Source organism: Eurypyga helias, unplaced genomic scaffold (assembly GCF_000690775.1).
Source record: "Eurypyga helias isolate BGI_N326 unplaced genomic scaffold, ASM69077v1 scaffold28183, whole genome shotgun sequence".
Classification (NCBI taxonomy): Eukaryota; Metazoa; Chordata; class Aves; order Eurypygiformes; family Eurypygidae; genus Eurypyga; species Eurypyga helias.
The window spans coordinates 21,060-42,629 of NW_010242666.1; the positions used below are offsets into that span (position 1 = coordinate 21,060).

Genomic DNA, 21,570 nt, shown 5'->3' on the forward strand with positions numbered 1-21,570 from the left:
TTTCCAGCTGCACACGGAGGAACTCGCAGGGTGCATCCTTCAAGAGTTGGAAGAGTCGTACTGCTTTACTATAATGAAGATCAGCAAGTATTCGGTGTTGTTTCCTCAAATGCTCATCACCAACCTGCACCCAAAGCAGGGTACACAGTAAATCCCAGGCAGTTTGTATGTTCACGAGGGAACCACTGGAAGAAACTGCGTATGTTGGTACACGGGGTACCAACAGTTGTTCCCCAGTTCCTTTAACAGTGGTTCAGCTCAATCTCTGCTTGTTTCTAGAATACCTCACCAGCCTGCCATCTTCAAAGCTGGTATAATTTCATAGCGAACGCTAACAATTCACGCCAAGTAGAATTTAAGTTAACCATAACGAGTCATACTTGGGGGAAAAAGAAAAATCAGAAAGCAACATGCAAGTCTGCACTAAGGCTTTAATCAATCACATGCTAAGTGTCAGATGAGTGGCTTGGACATAAAACCAAAGCAAAGAAAATACTAATCGTGAATGGCTTCTGTTAGGAGAGCATGGAACTACCTACAACAGTCAGAGCCACAAAGCTCGATACACTCCTTAAAAGGACAGGCTGCTCTTCAAAGTAACATTCTATTTCACAGTGATTTGCAAAGAAACCACCTCGCACTTCTTTTATTAAATCATTTTAGTACCTGTAGCTGGGACATATTTAGTTAAGATCAACCTCCACACACAGTGGATGTGTTTAGTATGGAATCTGTACAGAGAAACAGAACCAGCTGTACCCATACCTGGTTCCTCAGGCAGCTGTGGTACATCGAAGCCAGCCGGTGGTGGATGGTTGCAGCCCGGTACTGGCAGAGAGGCTGTCGTGGAGACACCGTATCCACGTCACAGTACTTCAAGGACTTCATCATGGCTTCACTCACTTCCTTCTCTATCTACAAAAGAAAAAGATGTGGTGTGATTACTCTGAAACTGGAAGACCAGTACATGCAAGTACAAGGGTTACATAACATGACAGCGCTATCTTTTCATTAAGCAAAACCTTAAAAATACAAGTGACTAAACATTTTAGGGTTTGCAAGAAGATTTCACAAGAGTTCTTCAGTCTAATGACGGTTTGCAAGTTATTCCAGTATCAGTTTAGCTTGCCATTCAGTTTTTCAGGAAGGCGATAGCTTATTTTACCAGATATTGTCACACACATCTGACCAGATGTCCGTTACCTGTTCCTGAGCCTTTCGAGACAGTGGAGCATAATCCTGCTGCAGAGTTGCCATAGTGAAATACGTAGTAGACAGCTCCCAGTTCACAGAATCCCAGACAGCCGGATGCACATCTCTCTTACCCAGCGATCTTAATGCCTTCAGGTAGTAGTCAATAGCCTACAGATCACAAACCGATACACATACGTGGTTACTGCTTTACTCACTCTCAAGGAAGCATTCCAAATTCAGCTGTCTGAGCCACCTTGGGTGTTTTCCTCAATCCCATTTCGGTCACAACTCTAATCCTGACCACAGATGTCTATCTCCCTCGTGTGTGGTCCTGCAGTCTATTAAACATCAGGGGCTGAATCTCACAGCACATCAAACCTCCACCGCGAGGGTTTAGGATTACATGAAAGCAGGAGAGCATCCCAAGTTATGACATCGAGACTCAGACATTTACAGAGATGCTCTACAGCAGGAGGGGTATTAGGGTACAGGCCAGCCTAAAAACAGTAGGAGTTACCTTATTGTAATAGAGGGCCTCTTCTGGGGAAAACTCCCTTTTGAAGTCTCCTTCAGCTGCGCAGTGTGCCTGAGCGCAAATTCGCATCAGTCTTCCTGTGTTGCACAGCAGCAGAGCAGCATTGGTTGCATCGTCGATTGACTCAAAATTCTGAATTCCTTCTTCAAAGCAAGAGAAGCTTTTCTTCCAGAGCTGCTGCTCTGTCGTCGACACATTTTTGCTCACTAGAGTTAAGACACAAGGCTTACGACCTCATTCAAAGTTTTAGAAATGTTTGTTCAGTATCTTATTATGACCTTTTCAAATTCAAGGGTGCCAACAGATTCTGAAGGCCCAATTCATGGAAAATACTCTATCTCAAACACAAAAAATCTTCATAGCTAAGTGCACTGTTACACATAGTACACTTTCACAAGAATTGTGATAACATGACACACAAAACCCATGGGCAATTAACAGGATAAAACCACCAGCATCTAATTTGTTGTAGTTTATAACTCTTACAGACAAGACATTATTGGATTTGCTTTCAAAAAGCAAAAGCCCAAACACCCTACCCTACAAGGAAGTTTAGGCAAATTAAAAACCAAAACCACAAAATAAAACCCCAAAATACCCAAAAGCGAAGTCTCCCAGGATTTACTCACCAAAAAATCAATAGACTGACTTCACTGAAACTATAATGTTAAAATTAAGCTTATGCTTGTTCATGCTGGCCTTCTATAACAGAGTTGGTTTGAAGTTCCCATTGTGTGGATTTTACACACTTCAAGAGAAGTTCTCCAACACCTCAGATTCCATTATTCAGTTTAGGCTCAATTAAGTACAATGAACAAGCCAGAGTCATCTACTGTAGACATGTGTTTAAAATGGACATTACAGTTATATAACATCAATTACAGTAAAGTATTTCCTACAAAGTTCTTGAAGTTTCATCTTTGTAACCAGAAACACTTAAGACTTCTCGCGCTGCTAACGCACACAATCATTGGGGTAGCTCCATGGAATAGCACGAGGTGAAAAAGAATACTTGCCCACTCTCTCCGTCTGCACTGCAGCAGCCTGGTTCATGTAAAACACTCCGATCTCGTTCCTGATATTCCCCATCCTCTTTAGCACCTGTATACGCTGCTCTGGATTTTGATTTTTTAAATTACTGAAAAGTAAAATTTCATAAGCTGCTTCGTAACATTTACAGCTGACAGAAAGTTGGCATTCCAAGTCTGTACACAAGTCCGTAGCCCAGGCAAACACTAGGAAACAAACATGAAGCCTGCGTGTCAAGCGGTATTTCCAAACAAACCTTAACCTGGCATGAACAGCATTTTGGGAATTCGTCTCTAGATTAAGTATAAGCCCCATGTCAGAACGCTCCCACAATTTCTACACATAAGCATGATTTCCCCATTACTTAAACCACCACTGTCTTATTTTCCAGCTTCAGGGATGTCATACAAGGAACTGGGTTAGATATTGCTTATGACAGGCACAGCAAGCTTTGTCCAAAGAGAAAACAACTGAAGCGGAATAAACCCTCCTCCAGCAATGATACTGGCGCAGGGCTTTGAGGAAGCACAATGAAATTACACGTGCCTGTCACATAATCGACCTGCTTTGTATCTTGTTACTTGTATCAGTATCATACCTTGGCACCTGGATTCTCTGTGAAGACTGTGTAATATTTCCTGATCTTCTTTTGTCTGGTAACTATATTCTTCAAGATAGGCTGCTCTGTTGTTTGCGTTCTGAGCAAGCATTAACTGGATGTCTCCACAAAGGGTTAAACACTGACAAAGGAATGCCAATACTTCAGGAAGCATGCTGGCGCAGAGACAACAGTAGGTATCTACCAGAAAAAAATTCCCATGGATGAGAGAGAGGGAAAAGAAAGAATTAAACATCAAGAAGTTTGACACTGACAATATAACTGGGTTTTGTTAGCTGTGACACATTCTCTTTATGCAGACAACACATGTTCTTCTAAGAACAAACCTATTTTAAAGTCATGGTTGCTCCACAGAGCTGACAGCTTCAGAAGAGCAACTCTGCTGTCCAAGATGAGTAGCGAACCTGGTAATTATGAATGCTGATCTCAGATTTGACTAAATGGAAACTGACCTTCTACAGCTGAACTCAGGTGAGATGCAGTCTGAAACAATAGTTTCCAAGAGGTACAGTTTAAACTTGCCTCTCAGGTCTTTAGAAGAGTGAAAGCTGAAGAGTGCTTTGAGTTATTGCTAAGCACATCGATGCTTTGCGTTAAGATAAGTGTCCCTGCTTTATAAGGGACTCTTCCCCCACCCGAAGCCCTACCTATACAGGTGCAAAACAGCAGCACCAGTACTAAGCTAACGGCGTTTTCTGATTGGTTATTTTCATTGCTGCAGTAATATTCCAAACTGCCTGGTATTACTTCCTTCATCTTCCTCGGTAACACCCGATCATGTATTTCATTTTAGAGAAATATCCAGCTCAGCTGATGAACAAGTCTGGCATGTCTGAGCATCAGGAATATTTTTAAGTGAAATGGGAACCACCAGGCATTTCCAGGGAAATAGCACACCTGCAATAGCACTGAGCCCACAGAATATTAGCTTGGTCTTGGCACCGGCACCGACTCTCCCAACTTCAGCACTCTGAAGCACCAAAGCTGCACTCTACGTTTCCCACTCTGACAGAGTGGGAGCACCTTTCTACCAGAGACAGGAGCTATTCCGACTACAGACATCCCTCTGGAATAACGAGGTAGACCTCAGTTTAACTAAACTGACGGCTGTCAGACTTGTCACCGCGTACCACTAGGACAAATGACGCGCAAGGTAAGTATCGTGAAAGGCGTACGCAGGCGATGGCACAAACGACAAATACATTCTAACAACTTACCGTGGCACTGCAAAGCCAGCTTGATGTATCGTAACGCTCTCCCGTATTTCTGTAGAATCATAGCGGCATCAGACAGGACATAATAAGCCTTTGATGATTTCAGAATGAGCTGGAGTTTCATTTTATACTGCCACGATCCAGGAATCATACCTGACTGACTGGAATGCTTACCCTTCTGAAAGGAGCCCACTGTAACAGGAACAGAACCTCATCAGTAAATCTCATCTCCATAACACATGCCAGCGGTTGGACACAACTCCATCAGCGTACGGACAGAATGCAAATCGCCTTATTACCGCCCTGCATGAGGATCTGTGCCAATGTGTCTGCTACTACATTTTTCATCTGCAAAATGGACCCAGTACTTGGAACGCTTCCACGCGCTCCACCCGACAGTTGGATGCTTCAATACCTGACAGGGGGATGCTCAAATAGAGGGAGCAGTGGCAAAGCAGCTAACCTCTCACACTTGGAACAGCTTTGAAACACAGGTGCAGCAGCCAAGACTATTCCATTAGGTAGCAGTAGAAAAGAACAGGAAAGCCCCAGTCATAATTTATTGTAAGGTTTTGATGGTGAACATCACATATGCTCTATTTCTGCATGAACAGTCTCAAAGCAAGAAAGCCTCCATCTGTGGGTTTAGACTCCTGCACTGAAAGAATGGAATAACCTGCTCCTTCCTGCAAGGAAAACCAATGTCTCTCTCACACTAGTTCTAAGACATCCTCAGCGTACTATGATGAAGGTTCCTTCTTCGATGCTGCAGTGGTCATGGAACCAGAGAGAGAGAGAGAGAATGAGGCACATCAGGATAAAATTCTGTCCTTGGGTAATATCTGCATACAGAAACGAGTCTCTAGTTTACAGGCGGATCTAAAAGTCCTGACTCGCAAGCTCAGTGTCTTTATTAAGTCTAGGACTACATGTCCACATCAGGACAAGGACAAATCTAATTCAGCAACAACTCATGTAGTTAAAGACCCAGAATGCCTGTATAGTGTACCCATATACTATTCAGAAGGAGTTTTCTTCAAGTTAGAAATTCAAGAATTAAAAGCACTTATCCTTTCTATGCCTGCAGAGAAACTCCATACTTTGCATCACAAACAAACCCACATACCAGAGAAGCAAAAGCTTCTCCCTTATGTTTGAACCAGTTTTCTCTAGGTTGAATTCAATCCTTATGATGTAAATAAGTAGCACCATTGCTAGTTAAGGGAAGAATACCAGCACAAATCCAGAAATCTAGTAACTTCTGTTGAAATTTGTGCAATATTTATCTCCCCTGTCCCCCAGGAAACCCTTGTTTCTAAACAGGAGAAGTTAACATGCGGACACTCTCCTTGCCAGCTGGCAAGCAACTGCAACATGTCATCCCTTCCAAACGGCAAGGGCAGGAGACAGAGCCTGGCAACAGGAGACCCGAAAGCAGTGCCCTGTTCTTGCAGAGCTGACCTAAGGAAGAGTCCCTGGTAAACCTTAGTAACAATTAGCTCCACAGTCCCCATTAACAGGCCTGTGCAGTATTTATGTGCCCTCAACCCCACGATGGAGCTGTTATATTCCACGGGCCACGTATCTGATCAAAGACCAAGAGAACCTTCATGCTAATGCTAGGTAGCTAGCAGCTCATTGTCACTCAAGAGATAATCATAAAATTGGAAAGGAAACATGAAAACACAAAGGAATAACTCAAAGCCGAATGTGCTTATTATTTAGAGTTTTTCAAAGGGGGAAGGGAAGAGAAAGAAAAGAATTAAGAACTAAAAATATTCAAGACAGATTTATTTCTGAGTTTCACTTATAGGGCTTCTTGCCCTGCAGAGAACTCTACTACTTTGAGGAGTCTTTCCTATGCCCTTTTATGACACTCCAGAGTAAAAATGAGATAGCCTGACTATAGTCTGAAACTTCTGGAGTTTGAGTATTCAACCAAACAGAACATCTTTATTTCCAGCTCCCTTCCATAACTGCAGAGGTATGAGAAAACAAAAACCCCAGTTAATGTTTTAGATGCAGTCCAGCAGCAAGCATAAGGTAGGAAAAACACTTCAGAAGTGAGAAGTTCCTTCACAAAACTTCCAAGTCAAAGAAAGAATAAAGACTGCCTTAAAACAATCCCCACAACTTACAAAGATACCAAATCCCAAAACACTAAGCCCTTATGGACGTCTTCTATGAGCCACATCTAAATGAGGTCCAGTAACATTATGTGTTTACTAATAAGAGATGCTCTGATATGCACAACACCCCAAAGGAGCTATTCTTTTCATATTTAAAAAGGACCAGACTGTTCTCCCATCTTCTGCAAGAACTTTTGCCTAGGCAATAGTGTAATCAGTGACTTAGAAATACGCTGTTTTAACAATGAAAATAAAGCATCAGCAGTCTGTGTTGGCACTAGAAAGGTCTTATTTACACAACAATACAACTTACTTTTGTCTAAAAATAAGGCCATCTGCTTTTCCAGACACTCGGGACCACCACTGGTGGATTCATCTTCGTATTTCAAGGGGATTGGCGTGCTGGGGTCAGCTGCAGGAAGGTCACCCTCTTTTTTAACACTGCTGTCAACAGACTTCAAACCCTGCAGGAAGGGGAAAAAAGTAAAATAATTCAAATCTACCTTGAAAGAAAATACATAATACATCAAGAATGGGGTACTAGGTAAGCCATCAGCAAGTTGATGGTAACCTACCTCCAGGACGTAGTTGAGCACTAGCCTGCAGCGCTCCTCGGTGCCATGGCAGACGGGAAAGGCACAGCTAGGCTTCACGGAGTGGGCAGCAGGGGAGGAGTAAGAAGAGAAAAAAAACATTCAACACATGAAATGTCAAAATTGCCGGCTTGAAGAGGCACGTGAGGGACAGCATTAAGGTAACCTGTTAGAGGAACAGCTGAACTCTACATTATGAAGTGTCCCTGTACTTCTTTCCTACACTCGGTCATCCACCCTTGGTCTCCCCTGGCAATGCCAAAGACAGTGAAGAGAAGAGGTGAGATGACTACTCCGTAACAGTAACTACAGAAGCACCCACAGATGGTCTGCACTGCAGACCCAGGAAGATAAGGAGGTTCAGTACTACACAGAAATCATTTCCTCAGCCTGTACATCAAAGCTGCACTTGTGTCAAGTCAGTGCCTCAAGGGCTTCTGGGGGTTTGCATTTTTGTTTTCTACTGGGTAAAGAAGAGGGAGTAGAAAGGGGAAATGGAAAGCTTGTACAAGTAGTTGTATTTTCAGCTGGTGGACCTTGAAGTGTTAGAAATTAAAGACAGCAATGAGAGTTACACACCTTTTTTTAGGAAACCTTGTTCTTTGCTCCTCAGCACAGAGGTTAGAAACAAAGGTTTCGCTTTTGACCAATGAGAGTTATTTCATAAGCTGCCCCACAGAGGGAAGTAAAACATCAGAAGCAAATGGCTATGGACAGTTCCTGTACTCCTCTATAACTATAACCAAAATTTCAAGGAAATCAAGTTGCTGTATTCTGACCAGTTACCTTGGAAAGACAAATCAAAGAGGGGAACCAACAGACTAAGTCTGTGCATATGAAGTACCTGACACTCCCAGAAAAAGAAACAATTGCTAATATTGTTCCAGAAAAAAGTACTAAGATAACCTGGGTACCCACACAAACCTGTGGTCACCTACAGCTCTTACACACAGCCACAGCTGGCAATATTCTCTCTGTTCCCATGACAGGAATAATTTTTCCTGTAACCACGAATGCAGAGTCAAGCCAGAAAGGACACGTGCAAGACAGCAGGGGAAAACCTACATTAAACCTGCTATACTATCAAATTCAAAGTTCTCAAATTTTAGGAGCAGCTCATGGAAAGTTTCTTTCCCCACTGCTTCAGTTAACCTGAAGACAACACTAACAGACAACTGAATTTCAGTAACAAACCTTGCTACACCAACTGAATCTTTCAAGAAAATACTTAAAAAAAAAAATCACAGCTTCACTTACACGTATCCGATGAACAGACTTGTATTTTTCTGGTACTGACAACTCTCCAACAGATTTGATTATAGCCACTGCTTTATTGTCATCTGGTGGGTCAGAACTGTTACTGTAAGACCCATTTTCATCACTGTCTGGCATTTCTTCCTCTTCCTCGCTGTAACTTTCATCGGAATTTCCATTTATAGTGAAGTCTGTACTGTCTTCTTTTTTAGGTTCATCCAGCTGAAAAAGCTCTGATAACATGTAGTTTGCTGAAGCAATAATCTTTTTAAATAAGAGGGAAGAAAATTAGTGATTTGTTTTCAAGTTAAATTTTTCTTGAGAGGCAACATCAACACGGTTTGTCTTAGAATAAACAGTACACGCAAGTGTGTTTGATAAACTGTAAACACAGCCTGTACACACACCCACACACACTGTATGACCATATTTTTGGGCACTGAATTTTATCAATGTTTAAGCAGCAAATGACTGGAGACAGGATCTTCTCCGCTATCCGTACATGTGCACGCAGCCCCTGCAACCAAGCTTGCCCACACTTAGTTTTAACCGCCAGCTAAGAAAGTCTCTTGTTTGGCAAGTGAAAGCATAAAGGTAAAAACTGGGAACACAGGCCACCATGGCCAAGGTGGCTTTGTTTTTCTTCTTAAACTAAAAATACCTAAATAAGGCCAGCTCTTGATCATCCGATTTACCACTTCTGAGCACAATCCTAATCAGCTCCTTGTTCAACAACATTTGAGTTTTACAGGTTCACTCCAACTGCAGCTACACTGCATTCCAGAGCAGCTTTTACCGTCTCTGCTTCTGGTCTAGGTCAGGCAAAAAGGTAAAATCTGCCATTAGAAAAAAAAAAAAAAATAAAACCCAGCAGCTCTCTTTGTAGTTGATGGTAAGGAGGTATTTACTCCTCCTCTTCTCTGGACTGCTGTTTTAAGAAGAAAAACAAGGAAGTAAGAAAAGTGATGTTCTGTGAGGGCTAAGCATTCAGGAGCGTGCATTTCATCTCTCCCTGCATCTTCTGTTTATTATGTATGTACTTTAATATTTATACACTGCCAGAGTATCAAAATACATCCATGGATGAGGAGATACTGGATACAAGCTTTTAAAAGCTATCCTATAGCAGCAGCAACACTCATAACACTAAACATTCAGAGCATGAAGAAGTCCATTTCAACTTCTCAAAACCAACTAACACAGACAACCCAAGGAATAAGAGATTCAAACTGAAAACGAAGAGGTCAAACAAGGCACAAGCAGCATATACCTGTGGAGGTAACTGTTGCTTGGTTTTTACAGCAAGCAAGGAAATTAAACTCTGCAGTAAGTCAGGAGAAATACACCACATGCTGGTGACTGCCTAAAACAAGCAGCATGCCCTCTGCTTCACTGTGGCTTTATATTGAAATAAAAAGCCTTGAGGCAAGATGTACCCAAGTTCAACCTTGTTTACTGCCTGACTACTCCCAGCCCTGTGCGTGTTACTCCGTAAACTCCCCCCGTTCCACGGAGAAGGAACATCAACACCTGGAAGCCAACCTGGCCCAGCCCCAGAGTGTGTCAACGACTAAGCTAGAGAGGAAATACATGTACACGCTATAGGTACATGTACATATGCTTCTCCCTCTAAGAGCAGTAGTACTTAAGAGAAAAGGTTGTTTTGGCACCATAAACACACCTGGCAATTAAGTCAGTCAGAACAATAAAATAGTAATCTGTGCAATAAGTGTTAAGCCCTTTTCTTTCTACCTTAAGCTTACTTGAGGACTGAACTCCTGCTCAGGCTGCTCTCACACTCCTATCACGAGGAATTTTGACACTAAGACATCAGTCATCTGCTAAGAAATATGGATCAGATGCGGTTTAAAAAACCCAGAACCAAGCACACGCCATACATACATGCCTTGAAGTGACCTGCTTTCAGGCACCTCATCCCTGAACTGGAATGACCAGTTTCATAGGAAGTGCTTAGGCCCCACCTTAAATTACTGACTCCAGGGTTATGCCAATATTAAGTAATAGCTTTCAGGCTTGAACTTTTGGATTTAGGCACCTTAAGAAGGATCTGATTGCCAGAAGACTTGCATTATTGCTTCATGCGCACACAGAGTGATTATGACAGGGCAGAAGTTCAAGGACACACTTCTACAGTCAAATCCCTTGCTTTCAAGATGCTTCCCCCCTCCCACACCAATGCCAAGTGAAAGTTGAGGGAAGAATGTGCAATTAACTCCCCTGAAATTCACCTTGGGGATATCAACTCCAGCATTTCACTTCCTGAACTTTCTGAATATAAAAGCATCAAGAGTAATTTCTAAAACACAGAGAGAGGGAATTAAAAAGTCACATAAAAAAACCATGTCCAATATCCCAATATCCTCTCCACTTCCAACTGTTCAAAAGGAGTATGACATTTACTGACAGTGAAGCCCTCTTCAGGGAAGCATGGTAACTTCCAGTTCCTGGTGCTAAAGGGCACGTTCTAGCTCCTGGTTCTGCTGGAGTCCAGTGAGACCAGGCCAGAACACAGCCCAGCAGCTTCATACAGAGCAGAACCAAGATGCAAGTTCTCCTGACAGCACTGCCCCGCCATGTCAGCTACGTCAGCTTCCCACCAGAACAGCCGCCTGCTGGCATGAGACATTCGTCTGAACTGCCATCCCAACATCCTACGTTTCTTGTGTATTTTCAGAGGGTGTTTTGTAGAGGTGTTAGAAGAAAAAAAAAATAATCTCAGAAAACTCATTATTCTACCAGGCTGTTTCCTGAACCAACACACAACTGCTAAGGAGGCCACCACTGTGCAGTATAAATCCAATTAACCAGCTCAAATAAACAGCCCCCCTGCCCTACTAAAAAGTTACTTACCAAGTTACAAAAATCGCATAAAGAAAGGCAAAAGGATTCAAGCCTGATCAAGTTCAGAAGAAAATAAAAGCCAACTGGTAAAGAATGACTATTACCTGTTCTAAAAGCTTATAGATCACAAGAGGCAAATGAGAGAAGGATCTTATGCAAACAGAAAGAGTAACTTTCTCAATGTCCCAACAGAAGCTCTTGAAAAGCTACAAGAAAACACATAATTCTTACTTGAGGATGTCTGCCATTGTCCAATAACTTGAGACAATTAAGGAGCAGCGTTCTGATAGTGCCATAGTGTTTCTTGTTCTGGTTTTTCTTCAGCATCATATTGCAAGCAACTCTAAAAGAAAGTTGGAGAAAATACTAAATCCCTGGATAATATATCCATGCTAGAAGAAAAGAAAAGCTTTAGACAATACTACTGCAAACAGAGATCTACCAAACTTTACAATGGGTCTACAAGACTTACTCAGCAAGAATGAGGTTTATGTGGAGAAACAGTGAAAAGGAGGAAGTCTTCTTTGATTTAGTGGGACTGAGGCTTAACCAAGCTTATTTGTGACAGATATTAATTTCATGCATTTTCTTTTCATCATGGTTTTTGTGCAGTTGTATTTGAGAACACAGACCAAGAACTAAAGCATTACAACAAAAATGATTAAAAACTCACTTGTATAGAAGAATTGCCACCGGCATTGTAAAAGGGTTTTGGTATTTGTCTTCTGTCTCTTCACAAAGGGTGGTAAGGTCATAGAGCTTTACTATATCACTTCCACTTGCTGAAAGATAAGACCTTTCATTAATCAACATGACATTACCATACATCTTATCAAATTGATGTTAATCTACTTACCCTTAAATAACCAATAAGTATGTCCTTCTTTGGTGCAATTTGATTTCAGAAAAGATAAAATATTTTGAGCAATATCTTTTATCACTTTGGTAGAAAAATTAGAGTTTTCCAAATTGGGAATATCTTCAGTCTTGATCATTTCATATTTCTGCAAAGAATATATATTAAAACTCAAGATTAGGAGAGTTTTCTGCTGCCTGTTTCCCCCCCAAAATCTATAGATCAGTGTGTCTATCAACTGCTAGAAGAAACAAAGGCCACTGTTCGGGTACAGCGTCATGATAATTTGAGTTAATTTCTAGGATTTGTTTTAAAAGGAAGCACATCTTGATTATACTACTCAATGGAAGTTTTAAAAGGATTTCTATGACAAACATGGTGAAGTAAATGGACAACAAAAGGTGGGGAGGAAAAAAGTGGTGAAGGTGCAGCACCTATTACTTCACTGAAACCCAGTCAGCCTAGCACCTGGTAGCAGGTAGCTACTTACAACAGAAACTCAACTGGGTTGCGTGGTCTATTGTAAAACTGTAAATATAAACAGAAATTTTAACAGCCTACATCTAAGGTGGAAAGTGAACGGAACAGATTTTAAGATGCAAGAAACTGATGTTTTTCTGCTGCTACAATTTTTATTTTTGCCTTTATTCATACATCGGGAGAAGGAGGAATCTTGCACGCATGGCAGGGAGAAGAAAAGAGAACATACTATGCGTGGATGACTCTCGCAAGCTGTGTGGAACTTCTCATTCTGCGATAAAGGATTTTTGTCATCTTTCTTCCAGAACAGTAAGATCAGAAAGGGATCTGTTACAACTGCAGCAATTCCAGAAACCGAAGAACGGACGAACTAGGCGTAACACAACGGTCCAGACTTACCTGAACAATTCCGTTGACGTGAAAGCACATCACAAGCTCTGGTACGTTGCATATTAAGTTGTCCAACCAATAGTCAATTCCTGTCAGCACATTTATTGGCTTGTTGTTATCCCTAAAACCAATTATTTCTAGTGTTACTTAAGTCTTTATTTACTCTTCTGAAAAACATTAGGGATGTTTACTAATGGGATTTAGATTTAAGCCACCTGAGAGTGGTCAGATGCCAAAAACAATTATTTGTGAACTGTTAGGTTTTAAGGCAGGAAATGAGAGTTGTACAAACAAGACAGAAGTACTGATCTCTGCTGAATACACTCACATCCCCTCACCAATTTTGCATTTTTGCCTATACACATACTAACATTAACCACCTTCATATGTCACTATTACGGAGGTAGTAAGTACTTAAGAAGTTGTAAAGGAACAGCAGTATTAGCTGCAACTAATAATAGAGCAAGCCTTGGCCCAGACCTCCAAAACTCCCTGCAGAGCAAGGTACAGCTAACTCCTAGATGTGTCTTAAAAAGGTGATAAATACACCAAATGAGTTTCAAGGTTTTGCACATTCTTTGCCTGTACACAGACAGGAGCAGAAAGACTGGTAATTGCGTGATCAACTGTTAGTGACAGTATGACAGTCAGAAGGGAGAACTACTATAGTCACAAGCTTTAGGTACTTTATGAAGTGCACAACTAACTGTTACTGAAATTCAGAATCCCAGTAGGAGAAATATTAGTACTCTCTTTTATAAAACAGCAATAGAATGAAGTTAAGGATTAGATACACAGAAGGGTTGAACACTCAACATTCACACGGAGGTCAAGAAAGGTTACAAACCACCAGTAGTTCATAACAGAGTTTAGTTATAGAGCCAGACAAAGGGCAGAGCATCTCGATTCCCAGAGCAGTGACGTGGCACTGGGACTGTTTGCGTTTTCCAGCACTGGACAATGCCATCACTCTTTAAGTCTAAAGCAGGAATTTTAATATTTATGTGCAGTTTAAAAAAAAAAGTTAGAGTCAAGCAAACAAAATGATGATAGCTCAAGAGGAAGCAAAGTAACGAGTCAGTCAAGGCTGGCATATATTAAACTTCAAAACTCACCTGAGACGCAAGCTCACAGCAGGGTATCTCCCACCGCCAAATATAGGCATATTTGACCCTACTAACATGTGGATGTCTTCAAAGGTCCACAAGATATTACGAACAAAGTCATTTTTAAGTCCCTTCATTAACAGAAAAAAAAAAGTCTATAAATCACTGTTGTAAAACATGTTCTCTATGACGTTCTGCAGAATTATGAGAAAGTAAGAAGCAAAAGCAGCAAATAAAAGACAGCACATAATGAACTATGCTACGCAGTCACATTAACTTAAAAGACTGAGATCACAGATGCCACAAAAGCTACTTCTACGGAAGGCTTAGTTTTTTCTCTTGGTTCCAATTTAGATCAAATTTTCAAGTGTCTGATTGAGGGTTCAGTGTTGGAGCTCAGATTTCACATACAGCATACCTGACTGTTTTCCCCGTCATTGAACAAAGTAGTCAGGTTTTGTTCTTTGGGGGCTGAGGCCACATGCCCCACTATATATGAGGGTTCAAGAGGCACACTTCCCTGTGAAAAGCACAAGGATAAGGAGTGATTCTGCTGCTGAGGTACAGTTAAGCCATTCAAAAAAATTTTTTGAACAACAAAAGCATATAAGGAAAACTTTTACCTCTAACATTTTTAAATAAATATTTACTAAACTACAAAGACTCTAGTCAGCAACTAGAAAACTTGTTTTCTATAGGTGGTATCAAAATTTTGTACTTTATGGTATCATAGGTTTCAGAAAAAAGTAAAAGTTTTCACAGAAACACTTTATTACCGCAGGATCAGCACCAGATGATCTGTCTCCAGAACATATAACCTCTACCCTGACATCTTATTTATAAATTAAATGACACTGTTTATGATAAAGAAGCTGTTGTGCATTTGTACAATCTGCTGTATTAGGCAGTAGTTCCTCAAGAAGGTGGAAAAGAGCAGCAGTCCTTTTTCTAAAAGCCTTGAAGTACTGAAACATGTCTCCACTTTAGGCTATTACTACACCATGACACACACAGTTACAGTTTCATGGATAATTTAGCTTAGAGCTTTCATAAGTTAGCTGACCAAGTCATTTGGTGTGCCAGTTGGTAATACCGTCTAAGTCTAGCTAGTGCATCGTGAAGTTCAACAGGGCCAAGTGCAAGGTCCTACACCTGGGTCGGGGCAATCCCAGCACAAGTACAGGCTGGGTGGACAGTGGATAGAGAGCAGCTCCGAGGAGAAGGACTTGGGGTACTGGGGGATGAAAAACTGAACATGAGCTGGCAGTGTGCGCTGGCAGCCCAGAAAGCCAACCGTATCCTGGGCTGTATCCAGAGAAGCGTGGCCAGCAGGGTGAGGGAGGTGATTCTGCCCCTGTATCCTGCTCTGGTGAGACCCCACCTGGAGTGCTGCATCCAGCTGTGGAGCCCTCAGCATCAGAAGGACATGGAGCTGTTGAAGCAAGTCCAGAGGAGGCCACAAAGATGCTCCAAGGGCTGGAACCCCTCTGCCATGGGAACAGGCTGAGAGATTTGCGCTTGCTCAGCCTGGAGAAGGCTCCGAGGAGACCTTATTTCCAGGTTCCAGAACTTAAAGGGGGCTTATGAGAAAAATAGGGACAAACTTTTTAGTAGGGCCTGTAGCAATAGGACAAGGGGTAATGGGTTTATCTGGAAGAGGGTAAATTTAGATTAGATTGAAGGAGGAAGTTATTCCTGCAGAGGGTGGGGAGGCACTGAGACAGGCTGCCCAGAGAAGCTGTGGGTGCCCCATCCCTGGGAGTGTCCAAGGCCAGGCTGGATGAGGCTTGGAGCAACCTGGTCTAGTGGAAGGTGTCCCTGCCTGTGGCAGGGGGGGTGGAACTGGATGGGCTTTAAGGTCCCTTCCCACCCAAATAATTCTGTGATTCTATGATTATTATATTGCTGTAGACTGAATACAACAGATCTTTCAACTTCTCATAATCAATTACTGACTTATATTACTCAAAAGCCACAGGAATTAAGAGTTTTCACAAATAAGCTTAGCCACAGACTGAAACCCTGGATTAGGGCCTAATACTTATCAGTTTGTTGCCTAATTACTATAAACGTCTCCCGCTTCCACTTGTGTAATCTCATGGCAAGTATTTGTAAATGTTACTTAACTGTTTGGCAAGCATTTTCATAGATCTTCATTTTCCTCTTTCCCAATAAACTCAGGACCACAACATATTCCTTTTATTGGCAGATTTTAAAAATCAAAGGCCAAAAACTTAGGCTCCCATACACACCTTCTCCATATCAGATTTTCCTACCTTCAGGTAAAGTCATTGATGACTACCCCTAGCCGAACATTTTGTTCCCCAAAACTGCATAGATGAATACGTATGTAGTGTTTCAGTGAGAGAAAAAAAATAATCTCTGAAATTTGGAGCTCTGAAGCACTGGCCTGAGCTAAACTGCACGCACATCAAGTCCTTCTAATGCCTTAATTCATTTCTTTCAGCAAAGAATACTGCAGCAGCACCTTTGAATGCCTTTCAATATCTACATCTCTACAAAAGCCATGGTGCCACTTAAAACATCATATACACTAACCTGGTTAGAGGCACCTGGATCTTCAGATAATGAAGAAGGCATTTCAAAAGGAGCTGGCCAGGAGGCCCTTCCTGCTTCATCACTCTCACCTGAAACAGGACCCTCCTGGTGCTGTTTGGAAGTGGAAGGGACAGGCTGAGCAGCTCCATCACCATTAATGCTGACAAAACAAGATGAAAAACTTCAGTCAACAATATGCAAACAGAATCCACTTCAGAACTGTTATACTTGATGCACTGTTCTCAAAGAATGACTTTGCTAATACACTGTAAGATTGCTATATGTACAAGTTGCTCAAACTCTTAAAATATTACAACAGGTGTCACAATCTACCTTGCAGATTTTAAGTTGTTCCTCCCTCAGACCCAGTTCTCAGAATAAATACTGAGATAAGAAGGGTGACTTAACTGCATATTTTATACTGTAATACTTAAAATACTTCAGTTCCTGTTAAAAAGCTCCAGGGAGACCTTATAGCACCTTCCAGTACCTGAAGGGGCTACAAGGAAGCTGGGGGGGACTTTTTACAAGGGCCTGTAGTGACAGGACAAGGGGTAAGGGGTTTAAATTGAAAGCAGGGAGGCATAGATTAGATGTCAGGAAGAAATTCTTCCTGCAGAGGGTGGTGAGGCACTGGAACAGGTTGCTCAGAGAAGCTGTGGATGTCCCATCCCTGAAAGTGTCCAAGGCCAGGCTGGATGAGGCTTGGAGCAACCTGGTCTAGTGGAGGGTATCCCTGCCCATGGCAGGGGCTGGGACTGGGTGGTCTTTAAGGTCCCTTCCAACCCAAACCGTGCTGTGATTCTATGAAAAACATCTACATGTTATTTCCCAATTCTGCCCTTCAATTTCCTCTGCATAAGCATAACTCAGTAAATAAGACAGACCATAATGAAATTTTAACATTTACTTCAAGACAAGAAACCAGGCAAAAGTAAGCGGTAGAGACTAAGATTCACGCAGACATACAGTTACCTGTAATACAAAAATTTAGAAAGTATAGCCTTCTGGTACCAATGTTCTTTACTTTTCTTTTTCCGTTGCCACTTCTGATCAATCAGCCTTTGATAAAACTCTTTCAGCCATGTCCAGTCCCCTGTCTAGGCAATGTCATAAATATGAAATGAATGGCATGAAGCATCACAAAGTGAACCAAGTGTCTTATTAACTTATGACTACTCATCCACAACACCAAAAAACACCCTTAACCCCCCCACCCCCAAAAAAACCAAAAATAACTTCACAGCTAAAGCCTTGAATTGGTTTTTGGGGGGGGGGGGGGGGGGGGGGTGTGATGGAGATGAGAGTTGGTTTCATTTTGGTGGGGGGTTTGTTGTTTTTTTTTTGTTTGTTTGTTTTTTAACTGAAAATGTATCTTCTAGGAAAGTTACATTCTAACTGAGATGGTGACTTCATTAGAAAGTCAGATAAATCGTAAGAGATTACACAGTACCAAACACTTATTAATAACAAAATCAATAAAATAGTATAGAAATGCTGAGGTAATTACAGGAATGTGTGACATGGAATTTTAATCCTACAGTACCATAAACATAGGGCATCAGATGCCGTTTGTGGGTCAGCCGGCTGCTGCCAAATACAGCCCTTTTCATACTCATGTATGGGTCTCAGGAATTCTGATACATACACGTGTTCTTGCTACCTACGCTACTCCTGAAATAATGCATCCGGACCATATGACATACTTAAAAACCAATGGTTAACCTGAGATGATCTCATGAAGAGCTCTTGAATGTCCAGCTCATCCAATAAAAGCGTCCGCCCAATGCGGTGTACTGCCATGCTCACGTGAGACTTGCTGTAAGGTATCTTCAGAAGTTTTTTAATATTCTTGTAGGAGAAAAGAGAACAGAGACAACATTCAATATAAGAATACTGCACGCCAAGACAATTCTTGGGAAACTAAGCGAAGAATACACTACTAACATTGCAGAGGCATGGGCAGACAAAAACTTACAATGCCTGTGATTTTGAGATGGCCATTGCACAAGAAGCTGCATTTACTGAGGTCAGAGAACATGAATGATAGTGAGAAGGAGACCAAGTAGTCAGTATAAACCACATACATGGTTTAAACATGAACTCTGTTTGGATCATCAAAACCAGGTGTCATCAAAAGCCACAAAAAATACAAGTGGATGGTTTGGATGTTAAAAGCTTTGACTTCACCACAGGAATACCGACACTTTGTCAGATATCCAGAGGAACATGGACAGAGATTTAAGTCTGAATAAAAATCTGTCAAACATTAACACTGAGACAGTAAATGTGCATGCATGTTACCTCTTCTGAATTCTACAGATATTACCAGCACCAAAAAAGATGGGAAAAATCAGAGGAAATAAGAAGATGTGTGGGGGTTGACTACCTCTTTTAGCTAAGAATAGAAAGAAAAAAAGTTGCCTGAAGAGTAATAATTCACATCAAAATAACTGATTTCAAACACATGGGACAACTACACTGCAAGACTGATGTGCTGCATTCACTGAACCGTGTATTTTAGCTGAAGATCACTTGCAGAAATTCACAGGAAATACAATTTTCTCCCCACATTTCTTACTCGGCAACCACAACTCCCTTAAATGACAGAGCAAAAGTTAGGGGGTCCTGCATGTGTTTCACTAGAGGATCTTTATTCTTCCTCAAATTCACAAAGGAGCCATAACAGTACTTTAAAATAAGACACAACATCAGAGTTTGCATGGGAGAGCTTGAGAAGTTGTACATACCTCTGAATCGCAGACAACATCTACATCGTTTCCAACTGAGTCGATGAAGTCGTACGCCATCCCAAAGCTGTTTAGAAAATATCACAATCTGAGACAAATGTTGTGTGGCATTTACTAGAGCCCTGGGGTTTTAAGCTTATGAAATTTTTGAAAATTCTTTTCTTCATTAAGAAGTCTAACTAAACATTACCAGGTGTAATGAGATCTGGAGTTAATTAACAAAGTAATTTCATTTTTACATTCTGCAAGTTTTTTTAAAGGAATCTTTGGGAATGCTTAGATCTAATTTCAAGATGTTCTAAAAGGCAGTTTAAGTCTTGTTTATATCCAAAAAATCAGAACTACTTAAAGTCTTTAAGACAGCTGTGGAAAATTAGAGAAATTAAGAGTTTTAATTTTTTTTTTTTAACATTAAGAATGAGAACAGATTTTCAAAAGAACTTCTCCTCAAGGCACTAAGCACATTAAATATTTTCATTTTAGCAGCAGTCATTTATTTTTACCTCTTATTTATGTTTTCTATAACTGACCAACATGTTGTAACAGACACATGCCTGCATCTTCATCCACCTTCATTAAGGCCTCTCTAAATTACAAGCTATTGAAGTTAAAATATTTCAACGTGCAGATCATTCTTTAAAATGAAACCAGATATTACTATAACCCAAACATACGCATGATGTGCAAGCAACCAAAGTTACACTTTCACTATTGGCTTTTTATTACCGACACTAGAGACAGATTTAACTGCCAGCCTCTATTTGACAAACAAACCTATCTAAAACAAACAGGAAAAATTCAAAAAGCCCTGAGAAATGTGTTACTCTGCTCAAAAACATACATCTCCTAAAACAGATTATGAGGATTTAAACACAAAGCCTGCACAAACTGTTAAATTTCACTAACTAGCTGACTTAATGTGCATTTGCTTATTCAGCACAGGATTTAAGCCTGTTTATAAACACTCTGAACTCAACTCATCCAACTATTCAAACAAACATCCATACTGAAAGGTAACGCTGCTTTTTGGGTTTGCCCCTTATTTCACCTTCTGTGTTCACTCTTGATTATGAAAGTTGTTTTGCTGTTAGTTAGCCAGGTCCAGTCTCAAAAGACCCAGAGGAGCTATAAATTGGCCCAGTAACTTTCAAGGGGAGCCTCATTTGTTATCAAAAGCAGAAAGGCTGGTGGAACTGGTCCAGTTAGATTTTGGCCAACCAACCAACAGCCAACCTGGGAACAACACAAATTCAGTTTGACTGTCTCAGTCAAGGTGTCAACATGCACTTGAAAAAAAACAAAATAATCAACAGCATTCCCAGCATCGTTAATCAGTTACAAGGAGAGAAGATTACAGTACACAGAAGAGAATTAAGTAAGGATGGAAAAGTAGAGGAAGAATGGTTAAGCAAAAGCAATAGCTAGTTGTTATGGTAAAGCCTCTATACTTGGAATTACATAGGGTCCAAGTTTGCCATTAGAATTATTCTTAAAAGGCCTGGAATCAGTAGAGCCTGCTGTTATTTACCTTGAAAACGGTTTACTTTTTTTGCTGTTTCCAAGAATGGTTGTACCTGCTGGTCCCAGTTTAGCGCTTTCACGTAACCAATTGGCAGGTGGAAGTTTCAAATCCGTTTTCTCCTGAAGACGGGCAAATGCTGCTTGTGGCGGGGCAGACGAGTATTTCACCACAGCACTGCTTTTCACTTCGTTGCCTCCAAGAAACAATACGGTCCCCTGGTTTTCCAAGAGAAATTAGTCTTTCATTTACAAAATAATAGCAGTTGGAACTATCAGACTTGGTCTACGACAAGGTGTTTTGAATGGTGAGTAACCAAAGCCCAGTCCTGCGTGCACTCATAACTTCCTCCTACACACGCTCAGGAGTATTTCGGTTACCCTGATTCCAACGCTTGCGCCAGGACTATGTTCCACTTTATAAGGCTAAAGCAATAATAAGGTCAGCTCCCCAGGGCATATGGAATTACTCAGAAAGGCCA

General features: G+C 41.1%; 1 protein-coding gene across 1 annotated transcript in view; it reads right to left on the reverse strand.

The window, feature by feature from the left end:
• Nucleotides 1–21,304, reverse strand: part of EDRF1 (erythroid differentiation regulatory factor 1) — a 25,131-nt gene extending 3,827 nt beyond the window's left edge. The window contains exons 1-21 of the mRNA XM_010149150.1: nt 21,099–21,304; nt 19,571–19,637; nt 18,546–18,671; nt 17,796–17,920; nt 16,821–16,980; nt 14,680–14,781; nt 14,271–14,392; nt 13,165–13,276; nt 12,286–12,433; nt 12,103–12,211; nt 11,661–11,772; nt 8,571–8,831; nt 7,296–7,367; nt 7,034–7,184; nt 4,595–4,783; nt 3,357–3,557; nt 2,746–2,964; nt 1,712–1,935; nt 1,204–1,362; nt 766–915; nt 1–124 (exon numbers count right to left, since the gene is read on the reverse strand). The exon at nt 1–124 is cut by the window's left edge and continues 21 nt beyond it. Coding sequence (XP_010147452.1) covers nt 1–124; nt 766–915; nt 1,204–1,362; nt 1,712–1,935; nt 2,746–2,964; nt 3,357–3,557; nt 4,595–4,783; nt 7,034–7,184; nt 7,296–7,367; nt 8,571–8,831; nt 11,661–11,772; nt 12,103–12,211; nt 12,286–12,433; nt 13,165–13,276; nt 14,271–14,392; nt 14,680–14,781; nt 16,821–16,980; nt 17,796–17,920; nt 18,546–18,671; nt 19,571–19,630 — 2,926 coding nt within the window. The 5' untranslated portion in view covers nt 19,631–19,637; nt 21,099–21,304. The remainder of the gene's footprint in view (nt 125–765; nt 916–1,203; nt 1,363–1,711; nt 1,936–2,745; nt 2,965–3,356; nt 3,558–4,594; nt 4,784–7,033; nt 7,185–7,295; nt 7,368–8,570; nt 8,832–11,660; nt 11,773–12,102; nt 12,212–12,285; nt 12,434–13,164; nt 13,277–14,270; nt 14,393–14,679; nt 14,782–16,820; nt 16,981–17,795; nt 17,921–18,545; nt 18,672–19,570; nt 19,638–21,098) is intronic.
• Between the last annotated feature and the right edge of the window lie 266 nt (nt 21,305–21,570).